This window comes from Hevea brasiliensis, chromosome 8 (genome assembly GCF_030052815.1).
Source record: "Hevea brasiliensis isolate MT/VB/25A 57/8 chromosome 8, ASM3005281v1, whole genome shotgun sequence".
Lineage (NCBI taxonomy): Eukaryota > Viridiplantae > Streptophyta > Magnoliopsida > Malpighiales > Euphorbiaceae > Hevea > Hevea brasiliensis.
Genome location: NC_079500.1, coordinates 14,550,104 through 14,571,054, shown reverse-complemented (window position 1 = coordinate 14,571,054; position 20,951 = coordinate 14,550,104). Strand labels below are relative to the sequence as shown.

General features: G+C 25.1%; 1 protein-coding gene across 1 annotated transcript; it reads right to left on the bottom strand.

Moving 5' to 3' along the window:
• Positions 1-15,988: 15,988 nt before the first annotated feature.
• Positions 15,989-16,497, bottom strand: LOC131182305 (WAT1-related protein At2g40900-like). The gene is made up of 2 exons (XM_058151372.1): positions 16,189-16,497; positions 15,989-16,071 (listed from the first exon to the last, which is right to left on the bottom strand). The coding sequence occupies exons 1-2, from the start codon at positions 16,437-16,439 to the stop codon at positions 16,005-16,007; spliced, it is 318 nt and encodes a 105-aa protein (XP_058007355.1). The 5' UTR covers positions 16,440-16,497; the 3' UTR covers positions 15,989-16,004.
• Between the last annotated feature and the right edge of the window lie 4,454 nt (positions 16,498-20,951).

The following is a 20,951-nucleotide window of genomic DNA, read 5'->3' as shown; positions in this document are numbered from 1 at the left end:
GGGATGGGCTTAAGGAAGGGGGAAGGAAGTATAGACGGCTATTTTGGATTCGACTTCTAATTTGCATAAAATATAAATTTTTATGAATTTAAACGATCAATAAAAATGAGAGGTTAAATTAAAATCAATCTAAAAACTTAATTCAAAAATAACTCTTTGATTGAATTAATCAACTTAACATTAACTTAAATTAATAAAAATTAATATTTCAATTCAGAGTAATCCATAATCTATAAATTAATAGACTCAAATTTATTTTAATTTCTATAATGACTCAATGGAGATGATTCAACCTAACCGACTATAAAAAAAAAAACTAAAATTTAAATAAATATCAACTTTAAATACCTTAAACTTGAATAACTTTAACTCTAATATCTTGATATATTTGTCTTTAATAAAACAGTCGATAACTATTAGAACAGCAGAAATATATTTATATATACTCACCCAAAAAGACCCAAGAAGAAGATGTTTACACAAACGGGTAAACTGATTTTGCTTTCATTTTTCCTGCACAAAACATCCATCAACTGAAAGACTTAAATGGACAACATCCTGACAATGAAATTAGGGAAAATAATTAGATAATAATAGGCAAATTAAATATAAAAAGAGAGGAAAAATTACCTTTCAAAGAGGAGGGCGAGAAGAGCAGTGGTTAAAGTCCCAAAAGCATGTCCATATGCAACAAGAACATAACGACTCATGCCCTTATCAAGAGTGACCTTAGAAATTATGTTGAAAGCTGAATAACAGAAATTGCTGAATATACACAAGAAGTAGGGTTTTGAATTTTCTAATATCAATATAATATTTTTGTCTTTTTTTACTCTCAAATTCCCCTCTTCGCCCTGAAAATTATCACCTTCCATTTCCATGCACGCCCACAACTTTAATCCTTCATCATCAGAACCTATATATAGAGGTGGCAATTCATGTTTGAGTTATCTCCAGTCTTTTTTTCTTTTTTTTTTTTATATATAATTTTATTCATGTTGAGTTAGATTCGGCTGAATAGTTTTTTGAATGACTTTAATTTTTTAGAAAAATTTATTGAAAAATAAATTTAATTTATTTAATTTTTAAATTAAAATTAAGTTGATTAAATTAATTTAAATGCGTCAACTTTAAATTAAATTATAAGAATCGATGGACTAATATTTAATTTTATAAATTATTTAGACTTTTTAAAATTAAAATAAATTATAAATTAAATTAAAGAATAGTAAAAAAATTAAAAGAATGGAGATTCAACTGTGAGATAAATAATATTATTTAGCCATTGGAATCTGACTAAGACAAACCAGGAGAGAAAATCAAAATATTCCTCCACTTCTTCTGTATGCTTTTTCAAAAGTAAGCACAAGTGCTTTGTGATTATGATGCGTGCTTATGGGGAATATTGTCCTAGCATCTTTTTAATTAATGGAGAATCCTATTTGTTTATTGCGTTTGATGTGTTGTTGGCTAGATATTAAAACATCTTTCATTTTTAAATTTGATTTATTATAAATTTAAAATATAAAATATATAATAAAATTTAAATTTTATTTATTTATATCTTAAATTTATAATAAATTAAATTTAAATAAAAATTTCCATAATATCAATTAGTTAGAATGTTTTATTTATGATATAATAATTTTATTTTATTTATTTTTGATAATAATTGATTGATTTTTAAAAAATCATTTAGTTTCTAAATATATTATTATTTTAATTAATTTGACATATAAAATATATATGAGTGAAATAATATGAATTACGTATATTGGCTAACTATGATTAAAGAGAAAATATGGATATAATTTAATTAATTAGCCAACAAAGAGGAATCTGGTGAGTGCGGCTGATTCACTGCAATGAGATATTTTTGCCCACTCAAACGATTAGGATTATTAATAATGATTTTTAGGCTTTATTTATTTCACAGAAAATAATTTGTATATAAAAAAAACTTTCTATAAAAAATATTTTTCACTATTAAAATATTTTCATTTTTTTGTTGTAATGTTAAATTAATCATATGTATTTATTTCATGTACCAAGCATTGATCATAGGAGTTATGAATGCTCTCTATGAGAAATTCATTAGAAACTACACATTCTACAATGGACAGGTGTAATAAGAATACTTTGAGATGAAATGCTGCTCTTTAAAAAAGAAAGATATTGAGTTTCATTATCAAAGGATGTCTCAGAGATACAATCTATTGAACAGATACAATGATATCAACCTGAGACACATTTATATTGCTTCTTTGTCAGAACAATTACAACCTGAATTATAGCGAACAATTTTGGCAACCTGTAAAGACATGACCCGGATAACTCTGGGAGAAACACATCAAATGACATTAGCCATTCTTGAAAAAACATGTGATCAGCAGCGCTTTCGAATCTTTGAACCTATTCTTCATAGTGCCATAATTTACATTGATGATATTATGCTATTTTCAAAAAATAGTTTAGCCCATAAACAACTTTTGGCTCTATTTCACTATTTGGTCCAACAATATGGGATTATACTATCTGAAAAAAAGTGCTACTTGGTCTAATATTGAATTTCTTAGAATGAAATTTGAAAATGGGATGTACCAGCCCTGGACTCAAATTATTATTGTAATAGTCTGAGTCATCAGAATCGATGTTCTTGCCATAAAAATCTTTTTTACACGAGCTTCTAGGTTCATCAAAGAGCTTGGTATCAATGTCCATATTTGTTAGATTCTGTGAATCTTGTCAAATCTCTGAATTGTAGTCTGGTACTGCTTCAGGTTTTAAAAATAAAAAATTACATCATATTTTAAAAAATGAAAGTCATTGTTCTTAAAAATGAATTAGTTTTTCCTTTGATCAGGAAAATTTTCCATTAACTAATTTTCTTGAGTGTCTTAAACACTAAAAGATATGGAAAATATTTTTTAGAAAAATATTTTTTTATAAAACAAATGGAGTCTAAATGTAGTATGAAAATATATGCATTTATGGCTAATTTTTTTTGTTAATAAAAAAGAAAAGAAAGAACTGTCACTTAATAATGATTATTGAATTATAATTTTAATATTTAAAATAAAATTATAAAACTTTGATGTGGTCTAATATTCTCTGAGTTTCATGTTTAAAATTAAATAAAATACAGTAATTTGTTAAATTTTCACTTTGTTCTGTTTAAAATGCTCTATTTAATTATTGAAAATATATTTTATAAGAAGTATACTTACAGGGAATTTACTTCCTTAGAAATATGATATAAATGTATTTAATATATAAATTAATTTTTTTAAAAAATAATAATGTCCACAATATAATTTAAAATTTAATAAATTAAAAAATAAAATGGTAAATTATATTACACTTAATTAAGAAATTACAACTTACCAAGTACCACCTAGGTAAGTTATTACATTTGTACAAAAAAATACAAAATGGCCTACTTCTTAATAAATTAATTTGATAATTTAAACTAAACAAGACATTTTTTTTTAACATTTCTCAAAAAAATCTAACATATTATATCTTTGCGTAAATAAAATTAAGTACTAATACAAAAACTAATATAAAGAATTTAGAAAATTTGATGGTAACACCCTCACTGTATCAATTCCGTACATTCTACTGTTCTGGTGACCAGTGACGATCCAGACAATTAGAACGTCTGGAAAAATATTTAAACTAAAGTGAGAAACTATAATTAACTCAAATATTAATAAGAAAAATTTAGGAAAAATTTTAGAAATAAAATACAACCAAGTTAAAGGAACCGGTGTCTTAGCGATGGGTAACCCAGTGGGAAGTTGCGGTCTTCTCAACTAGAAGCCCTAAACCCGGGAGAAAATTCGTGAAATAATTATTGAGACTCCAGAGAAGAGTTATTGAAGTTTCTATGGCATTAGAATGCCAAGAAAAGGTTTAGAAAAAATTTTCAATCGGTACAGACAATTTTAGTCTGTTAAGCCAAACAGAGGGCATTTTGGTCATTTTGTCTTCAGAGATTATTTTTAACTGACTTCTCCAGTTAACTAAATAATTATTATGACATAAAATGTGAATAAATATTGTTAAAAATTAAATTGAAAATGAGTAGAGAAGAAAAGAAAATAAAATAAAGGAAAATACCTAATTATGACATCATATGATGTTATTTAAATTTCCTCTACCAATCACAATTTGTTAAACTCATTAAAAGGGATAAGGAAGACCAAAACTTGACAAAATAATTCTGCTTCTTCCTCACCAAACCAGACGTTTCCCTCACCCATAACCCATTTCTCCGTGAAAGCTTAAAGCAAGCTTGATTCAACCCACCAACTCACCTTGAAACCACAACCTTGCTTTACAAAAAATTGATCTTGCAACTTGAACAACCTTTAGGCAACAAAAAGAGGAAGGAAAAAGGGAGTTTTGGAGACTTGGAATAGTTAGCAAAAGAGGTTAGTGCCTATACTCACTTCCCTATCTTTTTAATCCTTGTTAGGAAGACAAATTAAATGAGAATTTGTTGTAAAAGTGAACAAAACAATTATATTGAAGTATGTATGAAAATTGGCAGCCATGGGAGAAGGATGACATTTGTTGATTTGTATGACTTGAATTGTTTAGAAGTGGTTTGTGATGAGATAACTTGAGTTAGATGTTGAACTATGTGTGTTGGATGTGTTAGATGACATGAAAAGCATGAAATGGACACTTGAAAAGCATGAAATGGACACTTGAAAATTAGGGTTTGTGAAAAACTTGGAGTTTTGCTTATGAAATAGTATATTAACCTTGTAATGGTCAATTAGTGACCATTTGAATGTGTGTGAGGAGGAATTGAAGTAAGGATAATGGAGTTGAGTTTAGGCATGCTGCCCTTGGTGACCTGCAGGACTAGTTGTGAGTCCAGCAGGTTTGGGCAGCCATAAATGGAGTTGTATAGGTTTAATTGGTGTAAGGCCAATTGGACATGAAACTAGACACATAATGGCACAACTTTGGTGTAGAAACCCTGCCTAGAAAACTAAACCAAGTTGACCTAAAAATTGCCCTAATCCGGGTGACTTGTATTCTGCTGGGCAAAATGATCAAATGAATAGTATTTATTCATTTGGTCATAACTCAGTATAGAAAGGTCCAATTGACCTGAAATTTTACCAGTAGATAGCTGAGACATAGACCTACAACTTTCATGAAGAAACCAAACCCAAATTTTGATCATAACATGTGTAAAAATTGATCTGCAATTAGTGTATAAAACACTGTATATTTGGTTCTGTCCAGAAAATCTGGAAAATTTGCAATCCGGCAAGTTATGGTGTTTAGGCCATAACTTGAGCCACGAAACTCCAAATGGAGTGATTCAAAAAAAAAATGTAACTAGACATAATAAGGAATAACTTTCACGAAGACAATTTTGTAAAATTCCTACTGTATAAATGACCAATGGAATAGTAAACTTAGTGCTTGAAATCTGAAAATTGTAAAGTAACCAACACTAAGCTTTGAAATGGTATTGGCAACCAATACCAACAACTTTAGAATGTAAAATATGGTATCTTAGTGAACTTAGGTTCAATAAATTTATTATGTATTAAAAAGTCAACAATTTGAGTGAATAGTAATATAAAGACACAAAGTGTAAGAACTATATTGTTAAAGGGAAATTAAGGTCATAAATTTGAAATCCATGAAATGTTCATGGATTGCTTGAAACATGAAAAGTAAACCACCTAATTGATGTGAATAGGTAATTAGGGCTTATATGCCCATCACAAATAGAATTCATAAAATGAATAAATGAGAAAGGAAAAATGTTTTGAATACAATGGTACATGTGAACCATTGTTTTGAATTGTGATTAACATGAATGACATAATGAATAAATAAATAAATAATATTAATATATGAATGAGACATTAGTTCTCATTATTATAGAAAGGAAAAGTACTTTGAGTACAATGGTACAAAAGGATAATTGATGTGAATTGTGATCATATAAATGATCAAATGAATGTATGAATTATAATTGAAATTTATCATGAAATAATGAAGTCATAAAACACAATTTATTAATATTTAATGATATTATGTGCCCTTGTATTACCTAGACATATGTGTCAGATTGGATAAATTGACATGCCAATAGGGTATTATTTTAACAGTACTGCGAAAGACTTTATACCTGTATTCATGGCTTTATACCCGTATTCATGGCTTATGCCTGCATTCATGGCTTTGTGCCTGCACTCATAGCTTTTATGCCCGATTATGTGTTATCATGGCTCTTTAGCCATACTGATTGCATACGTGGTTGACGTTCTGCGTCCCATGGTATGACGGCCCGAGGCACCGCGATGTCCAGTGCCAACGACCCATTATCCAGTTTAGTCAGCCTGTCGTAGGTTACTTGGGCAGTCTAATTTATTAAATTAAGTTACGAATATTAGCAATTAAAAATGCTAGAAAGTAGATAATTAGAAGAAGTTCTGAAATAAATTATATTAGCACCAAAAATTTGTTTCTTAGAATGGTCTGAAGTAAATGAAATTAGTTCTAAAAAAATTTTAAATATTACGAAATGATTGTAAACAACTTAGAAAGTATCAAGGAAGTGATAAAAAGACTAGTAGGAGAATTATAACTTAATAACATTACAAATGTGACTTATATAAGAATATAAGTATAAGTTTAAATTTTAGATTAATCGTATCTGGTACATTATTAATGCAAATTTATGAACTGAGCACCTCCAAAGAAGAATATGGCAGGATAGAGGATAGTTAATATTAGAAACTAAATTAATTATAAATCTAAAATATTCAAACTATGGTGTTTTTCTACCTTCATTTGTATATTATTTTTTTGCTATATTATTGCACCACTAAGCAGCAATGCTTAGTGCGATGGATTTGTTTCCTCGCGCAGGTACTGAAGTTAAAGCCCAGCGAATACTAAACTAAGATTTTGGAGTTCTGATCTGCAGAGTATCAAAGGTTATCACCTCTTCAGCAATGCATGTAGATAGGGCTCACATTAAGCATATCATGTATTTTGTGTATGTTATTTATTTCTTATATTGTAATGTAAATTAGCAAATTGTAATTAATTTGAATATCATGTAAATTAAGAATTTATGTAATTATTGCAAATCATGTAAATTAATGCAAATTTGAGAATTTTGCTATAAGAATGGAGTATAAATGAATTTGTACAAATGAGTACGGATTTGAATTAAATAATGATTTTTGAAATGATGATATGAGTATGGATGAGATTATTATTGGAAAATATTATTGAATTTTCAAACAGGTAAATAGTAAAATACGTCAAACGATAATAAAATAGAAGAAACTCCGTTAGTTTCTCCGTAAAAAAATAATCGATATTAAATATAACGAGAACAAAATTTTTAAAGAAATAAAGTGAGATAAATTAAGATGCTCCGGCACTGAATGTAGCTCACCTCGCTCGGCTACACTGTAGTCGGGTGAGGGGTGTTACATGATAGCCTCCAAAAGTTACGAGCTCCGTTAGATAACTTTTAAATTTAAATTCCTAGTTGAATGAAAGATCTGTATTTCTAGAATACTCTTCCTATAAAAGCAAAATACCCTAATAACAACATATATAATAAGTCCATTAAAAGAGAGAAAATATAATAAAAATTCAAGATCTACCTACGATGATATATTTGAGGATTTATTCATTTAAAATTTATCAATAATGATATATCTAAGACAATATATCTAAAATTTATTCTAAACAGATACATATCTGAAAATTATTAAAAAAAACTAATAGAAAATAAAAGATAAGAGTTGCAGCCTGTAAAAACACTCATCGGTGGCCACGCAAATAAATGATTAAAGAAAAAGAGACAACAAAAAAGAAAAGATAAGAAAAATAGCGAAGAAATAGAAGTTTATAGAGAAAAGATAAAACTCCTCAATTTAGAAATTTTTTTACAAAGGTCATTGAAAATTTTAAAAATATATATATTTTTAAAGTAAGAATAAAACAATATTTTATAGGAATCATCATTATATCATATAATTTTTATTTTTTATAATATCTACAAATAAAATTTATTAAAAATAAAAATAAAGTTTTTGTAAGTAGTAACCCATGAGAGAAACATTTCAGTTGTGGGATCAACGAATTTTTTATTCACTAATCAATAGAAGAATTATCAATTAAAATCATAAAAGTGTAGAGCTAGCTAGCAATTCCAATCTAATATATCTAGCCTTAATTTGGCTTTGAAAATAAGTAAAAAAAATTATTTTTGTTCTCTTCTCATAATTGGAATATTATATATTGAGGATGGTCAATTACAATCTTCTTTATTTTATTATTGTAATTAGAGTTTCTAATATATTTACCCCACTAAATTATTATCGACAAAGTGATGATCAACTTTAAATAATGGACGACCTAAAATAGCACTATGTAACCCTATTTAACATAGGAGCTCTTTTAGTTAAATGCATAATATTTATTTGATGGATTCAAGTTTAAGTATTTATTTTTGCCTGTTTGACATTACGTTTGGAGAGCCAAAATTACTTTTCTGAATAAAAGTATAATTTTAAATGCTATTGAAAAAAGTAGTTTGGAAAAAATCATTTTATTATTTTAGTATTTTTATGACTAAAATTTATCAAATTTAACTTTAAATTATTTTTCAATACTTTCTAACTAGTATATTTTAAAAAGTGATTTTCTCAATAGCAGTTTTAACAGCAATATCAAACAGGCTCGTAATATTTAATTAGGATTAAATAGGTTCAAAATTAAATTTTGGATTAAATAAATTTTTGTACTTTCTAATTAAAGCTAAATAAGTTCTCACTTAATAAAATTTTATTTTTTTAATAATAAAATTTTTTTCTTAATTTTAATAAAATTATTAAAAAAAATTTCTTAGAAACTTATAGAAAAATAATACAATTTTAGAAAATCACAAAGAAAAAGAGAACGAGAAAAGATGTGAAAAAAATTGAAAATAAGAAAAAGTTGAAGAAAAGGAGGATAATGAGAGAATAAATAATGAAACTAGAGAAAAAATGAGAAAAAAAGGATGATGAAGATGAGAAAAAGGAATTGAGAGAAAAATAAAACTAAAAAAGGAAAAAAATGAATTTAAGAAAAGAAAAGAGAAGAAAATGAAGAAGATGTAAAAAGATGACCAAGATAAGAAAAAGGATTAGAAAGAATAAAAGAATAGGAGAAAGAAAAGAGAAGAACTTAAATTGTATGATATTAAACAAATTACCGATGGATTTAATAATTCGTAGGTAAAATCCATTGTTGCATCAGTAGGTTCTTGTAGTGTTTGACTTGATATTTTTATCATCTTTAATTTTTTTTTTTTAGTTGAGAAATTGAAAGAGTGAAAACTCGAACATAAATTTATCAAGTAAATAATATGACTCTGATCATTGAACTAACTCAAGTTAGGCCTAATTATTCTATTTGATATGGATGTGATGGGCTTAAGGAAGGGGGAATGAAGTATAGACAGCTATTTTGGATTCGACTTCTAATTTGCACAAAATATAAATTTTTATGAATCTAAACGATCAATAAAAATGAGAGGTTAAATTAAAATCAACATGAAAATTTAATTCAAAAATAACTCTTTGATTGAATTAATAAACTTAACATTAACTTAAATTAATAAAAATTAATATTTCAATTCAGAGTAATCTATAAATTAATAGACTCAAATTTATTTTAATTTTTATAATGACTCAATGGAGATGATTCAACCTAACCGACTATAAAAAAAAACTAAAATTTAAATAAATATCAACTTTAAATACCTTAAATTTGAATAACTTTAACTCTAATATCTGAATATATTTGTCTTTAATAAAACAGTCGATAACTATTAGAACAATTATTATTGCCGAACTGAGAAATATATTTATATATACTCACCCAAAAAGACCCAAGAAGAAGATGTTTACACAAACGGGTAAACTGATTTTGCTTTCATTTTTCCTGCACAAAACATCCATCAACTGAAAGACTTAAATGGACAACATCCTGACAATGAAATTAGGGAAAATAATTATATAATAATAGGCAAATTAAATATAAAAAGAGAGGAAAAATTACCTTTCAAAGAGGAGTGCGAGAAGAGCAGTGGTTAAAGTCCCAAAAGCATGTCCATATGCAACAAGAACATAACGACTCATGCCCTTATCAAGAGTGACCTTAGAAATTATGTTGAAAGCTGAATAACAGAAATTGCTGAATATACACAAGAAGTAGGGTTTTGAATTTTCTAATATCAATATAATATTTTTGTCTCTTTTTACTCTCAAATTCCCCTCTTCACCCTGAAAATTATCTCCTTCCATTTCCATGCACGCCCACAACTTTAATCCTTCATCATCAGAACCTATATATAGAGGTGGCAATTCATGTTTGAGTTATCTCCAGTCTTCTTTTTTTCTTTTTTTTTTTTTTTATTTTTATACATAATTTTATTCATGTTGAGTTAGATTCGGCTGAATAGTTTTTCGAATGACTTTAATTTTTTAGAAAAATTTATTGAAAAATAAATTTTGTTTATTTAATTTTTAAATTAAAATTAAGTTGATTAAATTAATTTAAATGTATCAATTTTAAATTAAATTATAAGAATCGATGGGCTAACATTTAATTTTATAAATTATTTTAAATTTTTTAAAATTAAAATAAATTATAAATTAAATTAAAGAATAGTAAAAAAAAAATTAAAAGAGTGGAGATTCGACAGTAAGATAAATAATATTATTTAGCCATTGGAGTCTGACTAGGACAAGCCAGGAGTGAAAATCAAAATATTCCTCCACTTCTTCTGTATGCTTTTTCAAAAGTAAGCACAAGTGCTTTGTGATTATGATGTGTGCTTACGGGGAATATTGTCTTAGAATCTTTTTAATTAATGGAGAATCCTATTTGTTTATTGCGTTTGATGTTTTGTTGGCTAGATATTAAAACATCTTTCGTTTTTAGATTTGATTTATTATAAATTTAAAATATAAAATATATAATAAAATTTAAATTTTATTTATTTATATTTTAAATTTATAATAAATTAAATTTAAATAAAAATTTCCATAATATCAAGTAGTTAGAATGTTTTATTTATGATATAATAATTTTATTTTATTTATTTTTGATAATAATTGATTGATTTTTAAAAAATCATTTAATTTTCTAAATATATTAATATTTTAATTAATTTGACATATAAAATATATATGAGTGAAATAATATGAATTACGTATATTGGCTAACTATGATTAAAGAGAAAATATAGATATAATTTAATTAATTAGCCAACAAAGAGGAATCTTGGTGAGTGCGGCTGATTCACTGCAATGAGATATTTTTGCCCACTCAAACGACTAGGATTATTAATAATGATTTTAAGGCTCCATTTATTTCATAAAAAATAATTTATATATAAAAAAAATTCTATGGAAAATATTTTTCAATATTAAAATATTTTCATTTTTTTGTTATAATGTTAAATTAATCATATGTATTTATTTCATGTATCAAGCATTGATCATAGGAGTTATGAATGCTCTCAATGAGTAATTCATTAGAAACTACACACTCTACAATGGACTGGTGTAACAATAATACTTTGAGATGAAATGCTGCTCTTTAAAAAAGAAATATTTCGAGTTTCATTATCAAAGGATATCTCAATAGATACAATGATGTCAACCTGAGACACATTTATATTGCTTCTTTGTCAGAACAATTATAACCTGAATTATAGCGAGCAATTTTGGCAACCTATAAAGACATGACTCGGATAACTCAGGAGAAACTCATCAAATGACGTTAGCCATTCTTGAAAAAACATGTGATCAAGTAGCTTCGAATCTTTGAACCTATTCTTCATAGTGTCCTGATTTATATTGATGATATTATGCTATTTTCAAAAAATAGTTCAGCCTATAAATAACTTTTGACTCAATTTCACTATTTGGTCCAATAATATAGGATTATGCTATCTGAAAAAGAGCTACAGCCTAATATTGAATTTCTTAGAATGAAATTTGAAAATGGAATGTACCACCTTGGACTCAAATTATTATTGTAATAGTCGAGTCATCGAATCCATGTTATTGCCATACAAATCTTTTTACACGAGCTTCGGGTTCATCAAAGAGCTTAGTATCGTTGTCCATATCTGTTAGATTCTATGAATCTTCTCAAATCTCTGATCAGTAGTCTAGTATCGCTTGGGTTTTAAAAGCGAAAAATTACATCATATTTAAAAAATGAAAGTCATTGTCCTTATAAATGAATTAGTTTTTCCTTTGATGAAGAAAATTTTCCATTAACTAATTTTCTTGAGTGTCTTAAACACTAAAAGATACGGAAGAAAAATATTTTTTATAAAATAAATGGAGTCTAAATGTAGTATGAAAATATATTCATTTATGGTTAATTTTTTTATTAAAAAGAAAAGAAAGAGATGTCACTTAATAATGATTATTGAATTATAATTTTAATATTTAAAATAAATTATAAAACTTTGAGGTGGTCTAATATTCTCTGAGTTTCATGTTTAAAATTAAATAAAATACAGTAATTTGTTAAATTTTCACCTTGTTCTGTTTAAAATGCTCTACTTAATTATTGAAAATATATTTTATAAGAAGAATACTTACAAGGAATTTACTTCCTTATAAATATGATATAAATGTATTTAATATATAAATTAATTTTTTTTAAAAATAATAATGTCCACAATATAATTTAAAATGTAATAAATTAAATAATAAAATAGTAAATTATATTACACTTAATTAAGAAATTACAACTTATCAAGTACCTCCTAGGTAAGTTATTTCATTTGTTAAAAAAAATACAAAATGGCCTACTTCTTAATAAATTAATTTGATAATATAAACTAAACAAGACATTTTTTTTAACATTTCTCAAAAAAATCTAACATATTATATCTTTGCGTTAATAAAATTAAGTACTAACACAAAAACTAATATAAAGAATTTAGAAAATTTGATAACCTCCAAAAGTCATGAGCTCCGTTAGATAACTTGCAAATTTAAATCCCTAGTTGAATGAAAGATCTGTGTTTCTAGAATACTCTTCTTTTAAAAATAAAACACCCTAATAACAACATATTTAATAACTCCATTAAAAGAGAAAAAATATAATAAAAACTCAAGGTCTATCTACGATGATATATTTGAGGATTTATTCACTTAAAATTTATTAATAATGATATATCTAAGATAATATATCTAAAATTTATTCTAAATAGATACATATCTGAAAATTATTAAAAAAAAACTAATAGAAAATAAAGGATAAGAGTTGCAACCAGTAAAAAACTCACAAGAGCTACATGAAATAAAAGATCAATGAAAAGGAGACAACAAAAAGAAAAGATAAGAAAAATATCTAATAAACAGTAGTTTATAGAAAAATGATAAAACTCCTTTTTATTGAAATTTTTTTACAAAGGTCATTGAAAATTTTAAAAAATATATATTTTTAAAGTAAGAATAAAATAATATTTTATAGGAATCATCATTATACCATATAATTTTTATTTTTTATAATATCTACAAATAAAATTTATTAAAAATAAAAATAAATTTTTTGTAAGTAGTAACCCATGAGAGAAACATTTCAGTTGTGGGATCAACGAATTTTTGATTCACTAATCAATAGAAGAATTATCAATTAAAATCATAAAAGTGTAGAGCTAGCTAGCAATTCCAATCTAATATATCTAACCTTAATTTGGCTTTGAAAATAAGTAAAAAAAAATAAAAAAAATTATTTTGGTTCTCTTCTCATAATTGGAATATTATATATTGAGGATGGTCAATTACAATCTTCTTTATTTTATTATTGTAATTAGAGTTTCTAATATATTTACCCCACTAAATTATTATCGACAAAGTGATGATCAACTTTAAATAATGGACGACCTAAAATTAGGGGAGAGGATTTTTCGGTTTAAACTGAAAAATCGAATTGAACCGATTAATTCGGTTCAATCGGTTCGGTTTTAAAATTTAATCGGTTCGGTTTATAATTTTAATAATTTCGGTTAATCGGTTCGGTTTGGTTATTTTCATAAAAAATAAAAAAAAAACCGAACCGAACTGAAATTATTAATATTTATAGGAAATAAAAAAATCGAACCAAATTGAATCGAACCGAATCGAACCGAACCGCAATCAAAGAAAACCGAACCGAACCTTAAGATTTTTGAGTTTTGATTTCTATTTTTTTTTATGTTTTTATTATTTATTTAATGTTAAAAATATTAAATTTTATAAATTTCGGTTTGATCGGTTTAAAACCAAACCGAACCTATATTCATCGGTTCGATTCGGTTCGTTTTCTCTTATCAATCGGTTCAGTTCGGTTTTTAAAATTTTTTATTTTTGATTTTTGGTTTTATCGGTTCGGTTCGGTTCGGAACCAAACCGACCATTTGCACACCCCTACCTAAAACAGCACTATGTAACCCTATTTAACATAGTAGCTCTTTTAGTTAAATGCATAATATTTATTTGATGGATTCAAGTTTAAGTATTTATTTTTGCCTGTTTGACATTACGTTTGGAGAGCCAAAATTACATTTTTGAAAAAAAGTATAATTTTAAATGCTATTGAAAAAAGTAGTTTGGAAAAAATCATTTTATTATTTTAGTGTTTTTATGACTAAAACTTATCAAATTTAACTTTAAATTATTTTTCAATACTTTTTAACTAGTATATTTTAAAAAGTGATTTTCTTAATAGCAGTTTTAACAGCAATGTCAAACAGGCTCGTAATATTTAATTAGGATTAAATAGGTTCAAAATTAAATTTTGGATTAAATAAATTTTTGTACTTTCTAATTAAAGCTAAATAAGTTCTCACTTAATAAAAATTTTTTTTTTAATAATAAATTTTTTTTCTTAATTTTAATAAAATTATTAAAAAAAATTTCTTAGAAACTTATAGAAAAATAATACAATTTTAGAAAATCACAAAGAAAAAGAGAACGAGAAAAAGATGTGAAAAAAAAATTGAAAATAAGAAAAAGTTGAAGAAAAGGAAGATAATGAGAGAATAAATAATGAAACTAGAGAAAAAATGAGAAAAAAAGGATGATGAAGATGAGAAAAAGGAATTGAGAGAAAAATAAAACTAAAAAAGGAAAAAAATGAATTTAAGAAAAGAAAAGAGAAGAAAATGAAGAAGATGTAAAAAGATGACCAAGATAAGAAAAAGGATTAGAAAGAATAAAAGAATAGGAGAAAGAAAAGAGAAGAACTTAAATTGTATGATATTAAACAAATTACCGATGGATTTAATAATTCGTAGGTAAAATCCATTGTTGCATCAGTAGGTTCTTGTAGTGTTTGACTTGATATTTTTATCATCTTTAATTTTTTTTTTTTTAGTTGAGAAATTGAAAGAGTGAAAACTCGAACATAAATTTATCAAGTAAATAATATGACTCTGATCATTGAACTAACTCAAGTTAGGCCTAATTATTCTATTTGATATGGATGTGATGGGCTTAAGGAAGGGGGAATGAAGTATAGACAGCTATTTTGGATTCGACTTCTAATTTGCACAAAATATAAATTTTTATGAATCTAAACGATCAATAAAAATGAGAGGTTAAATTAAAATCAACATGAAAATTTAATTCAAAAATAACTCTTTGATTGAATTAATAAACTTAACATTAACTTAAATTAATAAAAATTAATATTTCAATTCAGAGTAATCTATAAATTAATAGACTCAAATTTATTTTAATTTCTATAATGACTCAATGGAGATGATTCAACCTAACCGACTATAAAAAAAAAAAAACTAAAATTTAAATAAATATCAACTTTAAATACCTTAAATTTGAATAACTTTAACTCTAATATCTGGATATATTTGTCTTTAATAAAACAGTCGATAACTATTAGAACAATTATTATTGCCGAACTGACAGAAATATATTTATATATACTCACCCAAAAAGACCCAAGAAGAAGATGTTTACACAAACGGGTAAACTGATTTTGCTTTCATTTTTCCTGCACAAAACATCCATCAACTGAAAGACTTAAATGGACAACATCCTGACAATGAAATTAGGGAAAATAATTATATAATAATAGGCAAATTAAATATAAAAAGAGAGGAAAAATTACCTTTCAAAGAGGAGTGCGAGAAGAGCAGTGGTTAAAGTCCCAAAAGCATGTCCATATGCAACAAGAACATAACGACTCATGCCCTTATCAAGAGTGACCTTAGAAATTATGTTGAAAGCTGAATAACAGAAATTGCTGAATATACACAAGAAGTAGGGTTTTGAATTTTCTAATATCAATATAATATTTTTGTCTCTTTTTACTCTCAAATTCCCCTCTTCACCCTGAAAATTATCTCCTTCCATTTCCATGCACGCCCACAACTTTAATCCTTCATCATCAGAACCTATATATAGAGGTGGCAATTCATGTTTGAGTTATCTCCAGTCTTCTTTTTTTCTTTTTTTTTTTTTTTTTTATTTTTATACATAATTTTATTCATGTTGAGTTAGATTCGGCTGAATAGTTTTTCGAATGACTTTAATTTTTTAGAAAAATTTATTGAAAAATAAATTTTGTTTATTTAATTTTTAAATTAAAATTAAGTTGATTAAATTAATTTAAATGTATCAATTTTAAATTAAATTATAAGAATCGATGGGCTAACATTTAATTTTATAAATTATTTTAAATTTTTTAAAATTAAAATAAATTATAAATTAAATTAAAGAATAGTAAAAAAAAAATTAAAAGAGTGGAGATTCGACAGTAAGATAAATAATATTATTTAGCCATTGGAGTCTGACTAGGACAAGCCAGGAGTGAAAATCAAAATATTCCTCCACTTCTTCTGTATGCTTTTTCAAAAGTAAGCACAAGTGCTTTGTGATTATGATGTGTGCTTACGGGGAATATTGTCTTAGAATCTTTTTAATTAATGGAGAATCCTATTTGTTTATTGCGTTTGATGTGTTGTTGGCTAGATATTAAAACATCTTTCGTTTTTAGATTTGATTTATTATAAATTTAAAATATAAAATATATAATAAAATTTAAATTTTATTTATTTATGTTTTAAATTTATAATAAATTAAATTTAAATAAAAATTTCCATAATATCAAGTAGTTAGAATGTTTTATTTATGATATAATAATTTTATTTTATTTATTTTTGATAATAATTGATTGATTTTTAAAAAATCATTTAATTTTCTAAATATATTAATATTTTAATTAATTTGACATATAAAATATATATGAGTGAAATAATATGAATTACGTATATTGGCTAACTATGATTAAAGAGAAAATATAGATATAATTTAATTAATTAGCCAACAAAGAGGAATCTTGGTGAGTGCGGCTGATTCACTGCAATGAGATATTTTTGCCCACTCAAACGACTAGGATTATTAATAATGATTTTAAGGCTCCATTTATTTCATAAAAAATAATTTATATATAAAAAAAATTCTATGGAAAATATTTTTCAATATTAAAATATTTTCATTTTTTTGTTATAATGTTAAATTAATCATATGTATTTATTTCATGTATCAAGCATTGATCATAGGAGTTATGAATGCTCTCAATGAGTAATTCATTAGAAACTACACACTCTACAATGGACTGGTGTAACAATAATACTTTGAGATGAAATGCTGCTCTTTAAAAAAGAAATATTTCGAGTTTCATTATCAAAGGATATCTCAATAGATACAATGATGTCAACCTGAGACACATTTATATTGCTTCTTTGTCAGAACAATTATAACCTGAATTATAGCGAGCAATTTTGGCAACCTATAAAGACATGACTCAGATAACTCTGGGAGAAACTCATCAAATGACGTTAGCCATTCTTGAAAAAACATGTGATCAGCAGCGCTTTCGAATCTTTGAACCTATTCTTCATAGTGTCCTGATTTATATTGATGATATTATGCTATTTTCAAAAAATAGTTCAGCCTATAAATAACTTTTGACTCAATTTCACTATTTGGTCCAATAATATAGGATTATGCTATCTGAAAAAAGAGCTACCTGGCCTAATATTGAATTTCTTAGAATGAAATTTGAAAATGGAATGTACCAGCCTTGGACTCAAATTATTATTGTAATAGTCTGAGTCATCAGAATCCATGTTATTGCCATACAAATCTTTTTTACACGAGCTTCCAGGTTCATCAAAGAGCTTAGTATCAGTGTCCATATCTGTTAGATTCTATGAATCTTCTCAAATCTCTGAACTGTAGTCTAGTACTGCTTCAGGTTTTAAAAACGAAAAATTACATCATATTTTAAAAAATGAAAGTCATTGTCCTTATAAATGAATTAGTTTTTCCTTTGATGAAGAAAATTTTCCATTAACTAATTTTCTTGAGTGTCTTAAACACTAAAAGATACGGAAGAAAAATATTTTTTATAAAATAAATGGAGTCTAAATGTAGTATGAAAATATATGCATTTATGGTTAATTTTTTTTTATTAATAAAAAAGAAAAGAAAGAGATGTCACTTAATAATGATTATTGAATTATAATTTTAATATTTAAAATAAATTATAAAACTTTGAGGTGGTCTAATATTCTCTGAGTTTCATGTTTAAAATTAAATAAAATACAGTAATTTGTTAAATTTTCACCTTGTTCTGTTTAAAATGCTCTACTTAATTATTGAAAATATATTTTATAAGAAGAATACTTACAAGGAATTTACTTCCTTATAAATATGATATAAATGTATTTAATATATAAATTAATTTTTTTTAAAAATAATAATGTCCACAATATAATTTAAAATGTAATAAATTAAATAATAAAATAGTAAATTATATTACACTTAATTAAGAAATTACAACTTATCAAGTACCTCCTAGGTAAGTTATTTCATTTGTTAAAAAAAATACAAAATGGCCTACTTCTTAATAAATTAATTTGATAATATAAACTAAACAAGACATTTTTTTTAACATTTCTCAAAAAAATCTAACATATTATATCTTTGCGTTAATAAAATTAAGTACTAACACAAAAACTAATATAAAGAATTTAGAAAATTTGATAACCTCCAAAAGTCATGAGCTCCGTTAGATAACTTGCAAATTTAAATCCCTAGTTGAATGAAAGATCTGTGTTTCTAGAATACTCTTCTTTTAAAAATAAAACACCCTAATAACAACATATTTAATAACTCCATTAAAAGAGAAAAAATATAATAAAAACTCAAGGTCTATCTACGATGATATATTTGAGGATTTATTCACTTAAAATTTATTAATAATGATATATCTAAGATAATATATCTAAAATTTATTCTAAATAGATACATATCTGAAAATTATTAAAAAAAAACTAATAGAAAATAAAGGATAAGAGTTGCAACCAGTAAAAAAACTCGTCAGTAGCCACGCAAATAAAAGATCAATGAAAAGGAGACAACAAAAAAGAAAAGATAAGAAAAATAGCGAAGAAACAGAAGTTTATAGAAAAATGATAAAACTCCTTATAAATGAAATTTAATTACAAAGGACATTGAAAATATTAAAAAATATATATTTTTAAAGTAAGAATAAAATAATATTTTATAGGAATCATCATTATACCATATAATTTTTATTTTTTATAATATCTACAAATAAAATTTATTAAAAATAAAAATAAATTTTTTGTAAGTAGTAACCCATGAGAGAAACATTTCAGTTGTGGGATCAACGAATTTTTGATTCACTAATCAATAGAAGAATTATCAATTAAAATCATAAAAGTGTAGAGCTAGCTAGCAATTCCAATCTAATATATCTAACCTTAATTTGGCTTTGAAAATAAGTAAAAAAAAATAAAAAAAATTATTTTGGTTCTCTTCTCATAATTGGAATATTATATATTGAGGATGGTCAATTACAATCTTCTTTATTTTATTATTGTAATTAGAGTTTCTAATATATTTACCCCACTAAATTATTATCGACAAAGTGATGATCAACTTTAAATAATGGACGACCTAAAATAGCACTATGTAACCCTATTTAACATAGGAGCTCTTTTAGTTAAATGCATAATATTTATTTGATGGATTCAAGTTTAAGTATTTATTTTTGCCTGTTTGACATTACGTTTGGAGAGCCAAAATTACTTTTCTGAATAAAAGTATAATTTTAAATGCTATTGAAAAAAGTAGTTTGGAAAAAATCATTTTATTATTTTAGTATTTTTATGACTAAAATTTATCAAATTTAACTTTAAATTATTTTTCAATACTTTCTAACTAGTATATTTTAAAAAGTGATTTTCTCAATAGCAGTTTTAACAGCAATATCAAACAGGCTCGTAATATTTAATTAGGATTAAATAGGTTCAAAATTAAATTTTGGATTAAATAAATTTTTGTACTTTCTAATTAAAGCTAAATAAGTTCTCACTTAATAAAATTTTATTTTTTTAATAATAAAATTTTTTTCTTAATTTTAATAAAATTATTAAAAAAAATTTCTTAGAAACTTATAGAAAAATAATACAATTTTAGAAAATCACAAAGAAAAAGAGAACGAGAAAAAGATGTGAAAAAAAAATTGAAAATAAGAAAAAGTTGAAGAAAAGGAGGATAATGAGAGAATAAATAATGAAACTAGAGAAAAAATGAGAAAAAAAGGATGATGAAGATGAGAAAAAGGAATTGAGAGAAAAATAAAACTAAAAAAGGAAAAAAATGAATTTAAGAAAAGAAAAGAGAAGAAAATGAAGAAGATGTAAAAAGATGACCAAGATAAGAAAAAGGATTAGAAAGAATAAAAGAATAGGAGAAAGAAAAGAGAAGAACTTAAATTGTATGATATTAAACAAATTACCGATGGATTTAATAATTCGTAGGTAAAATCCATTGTTG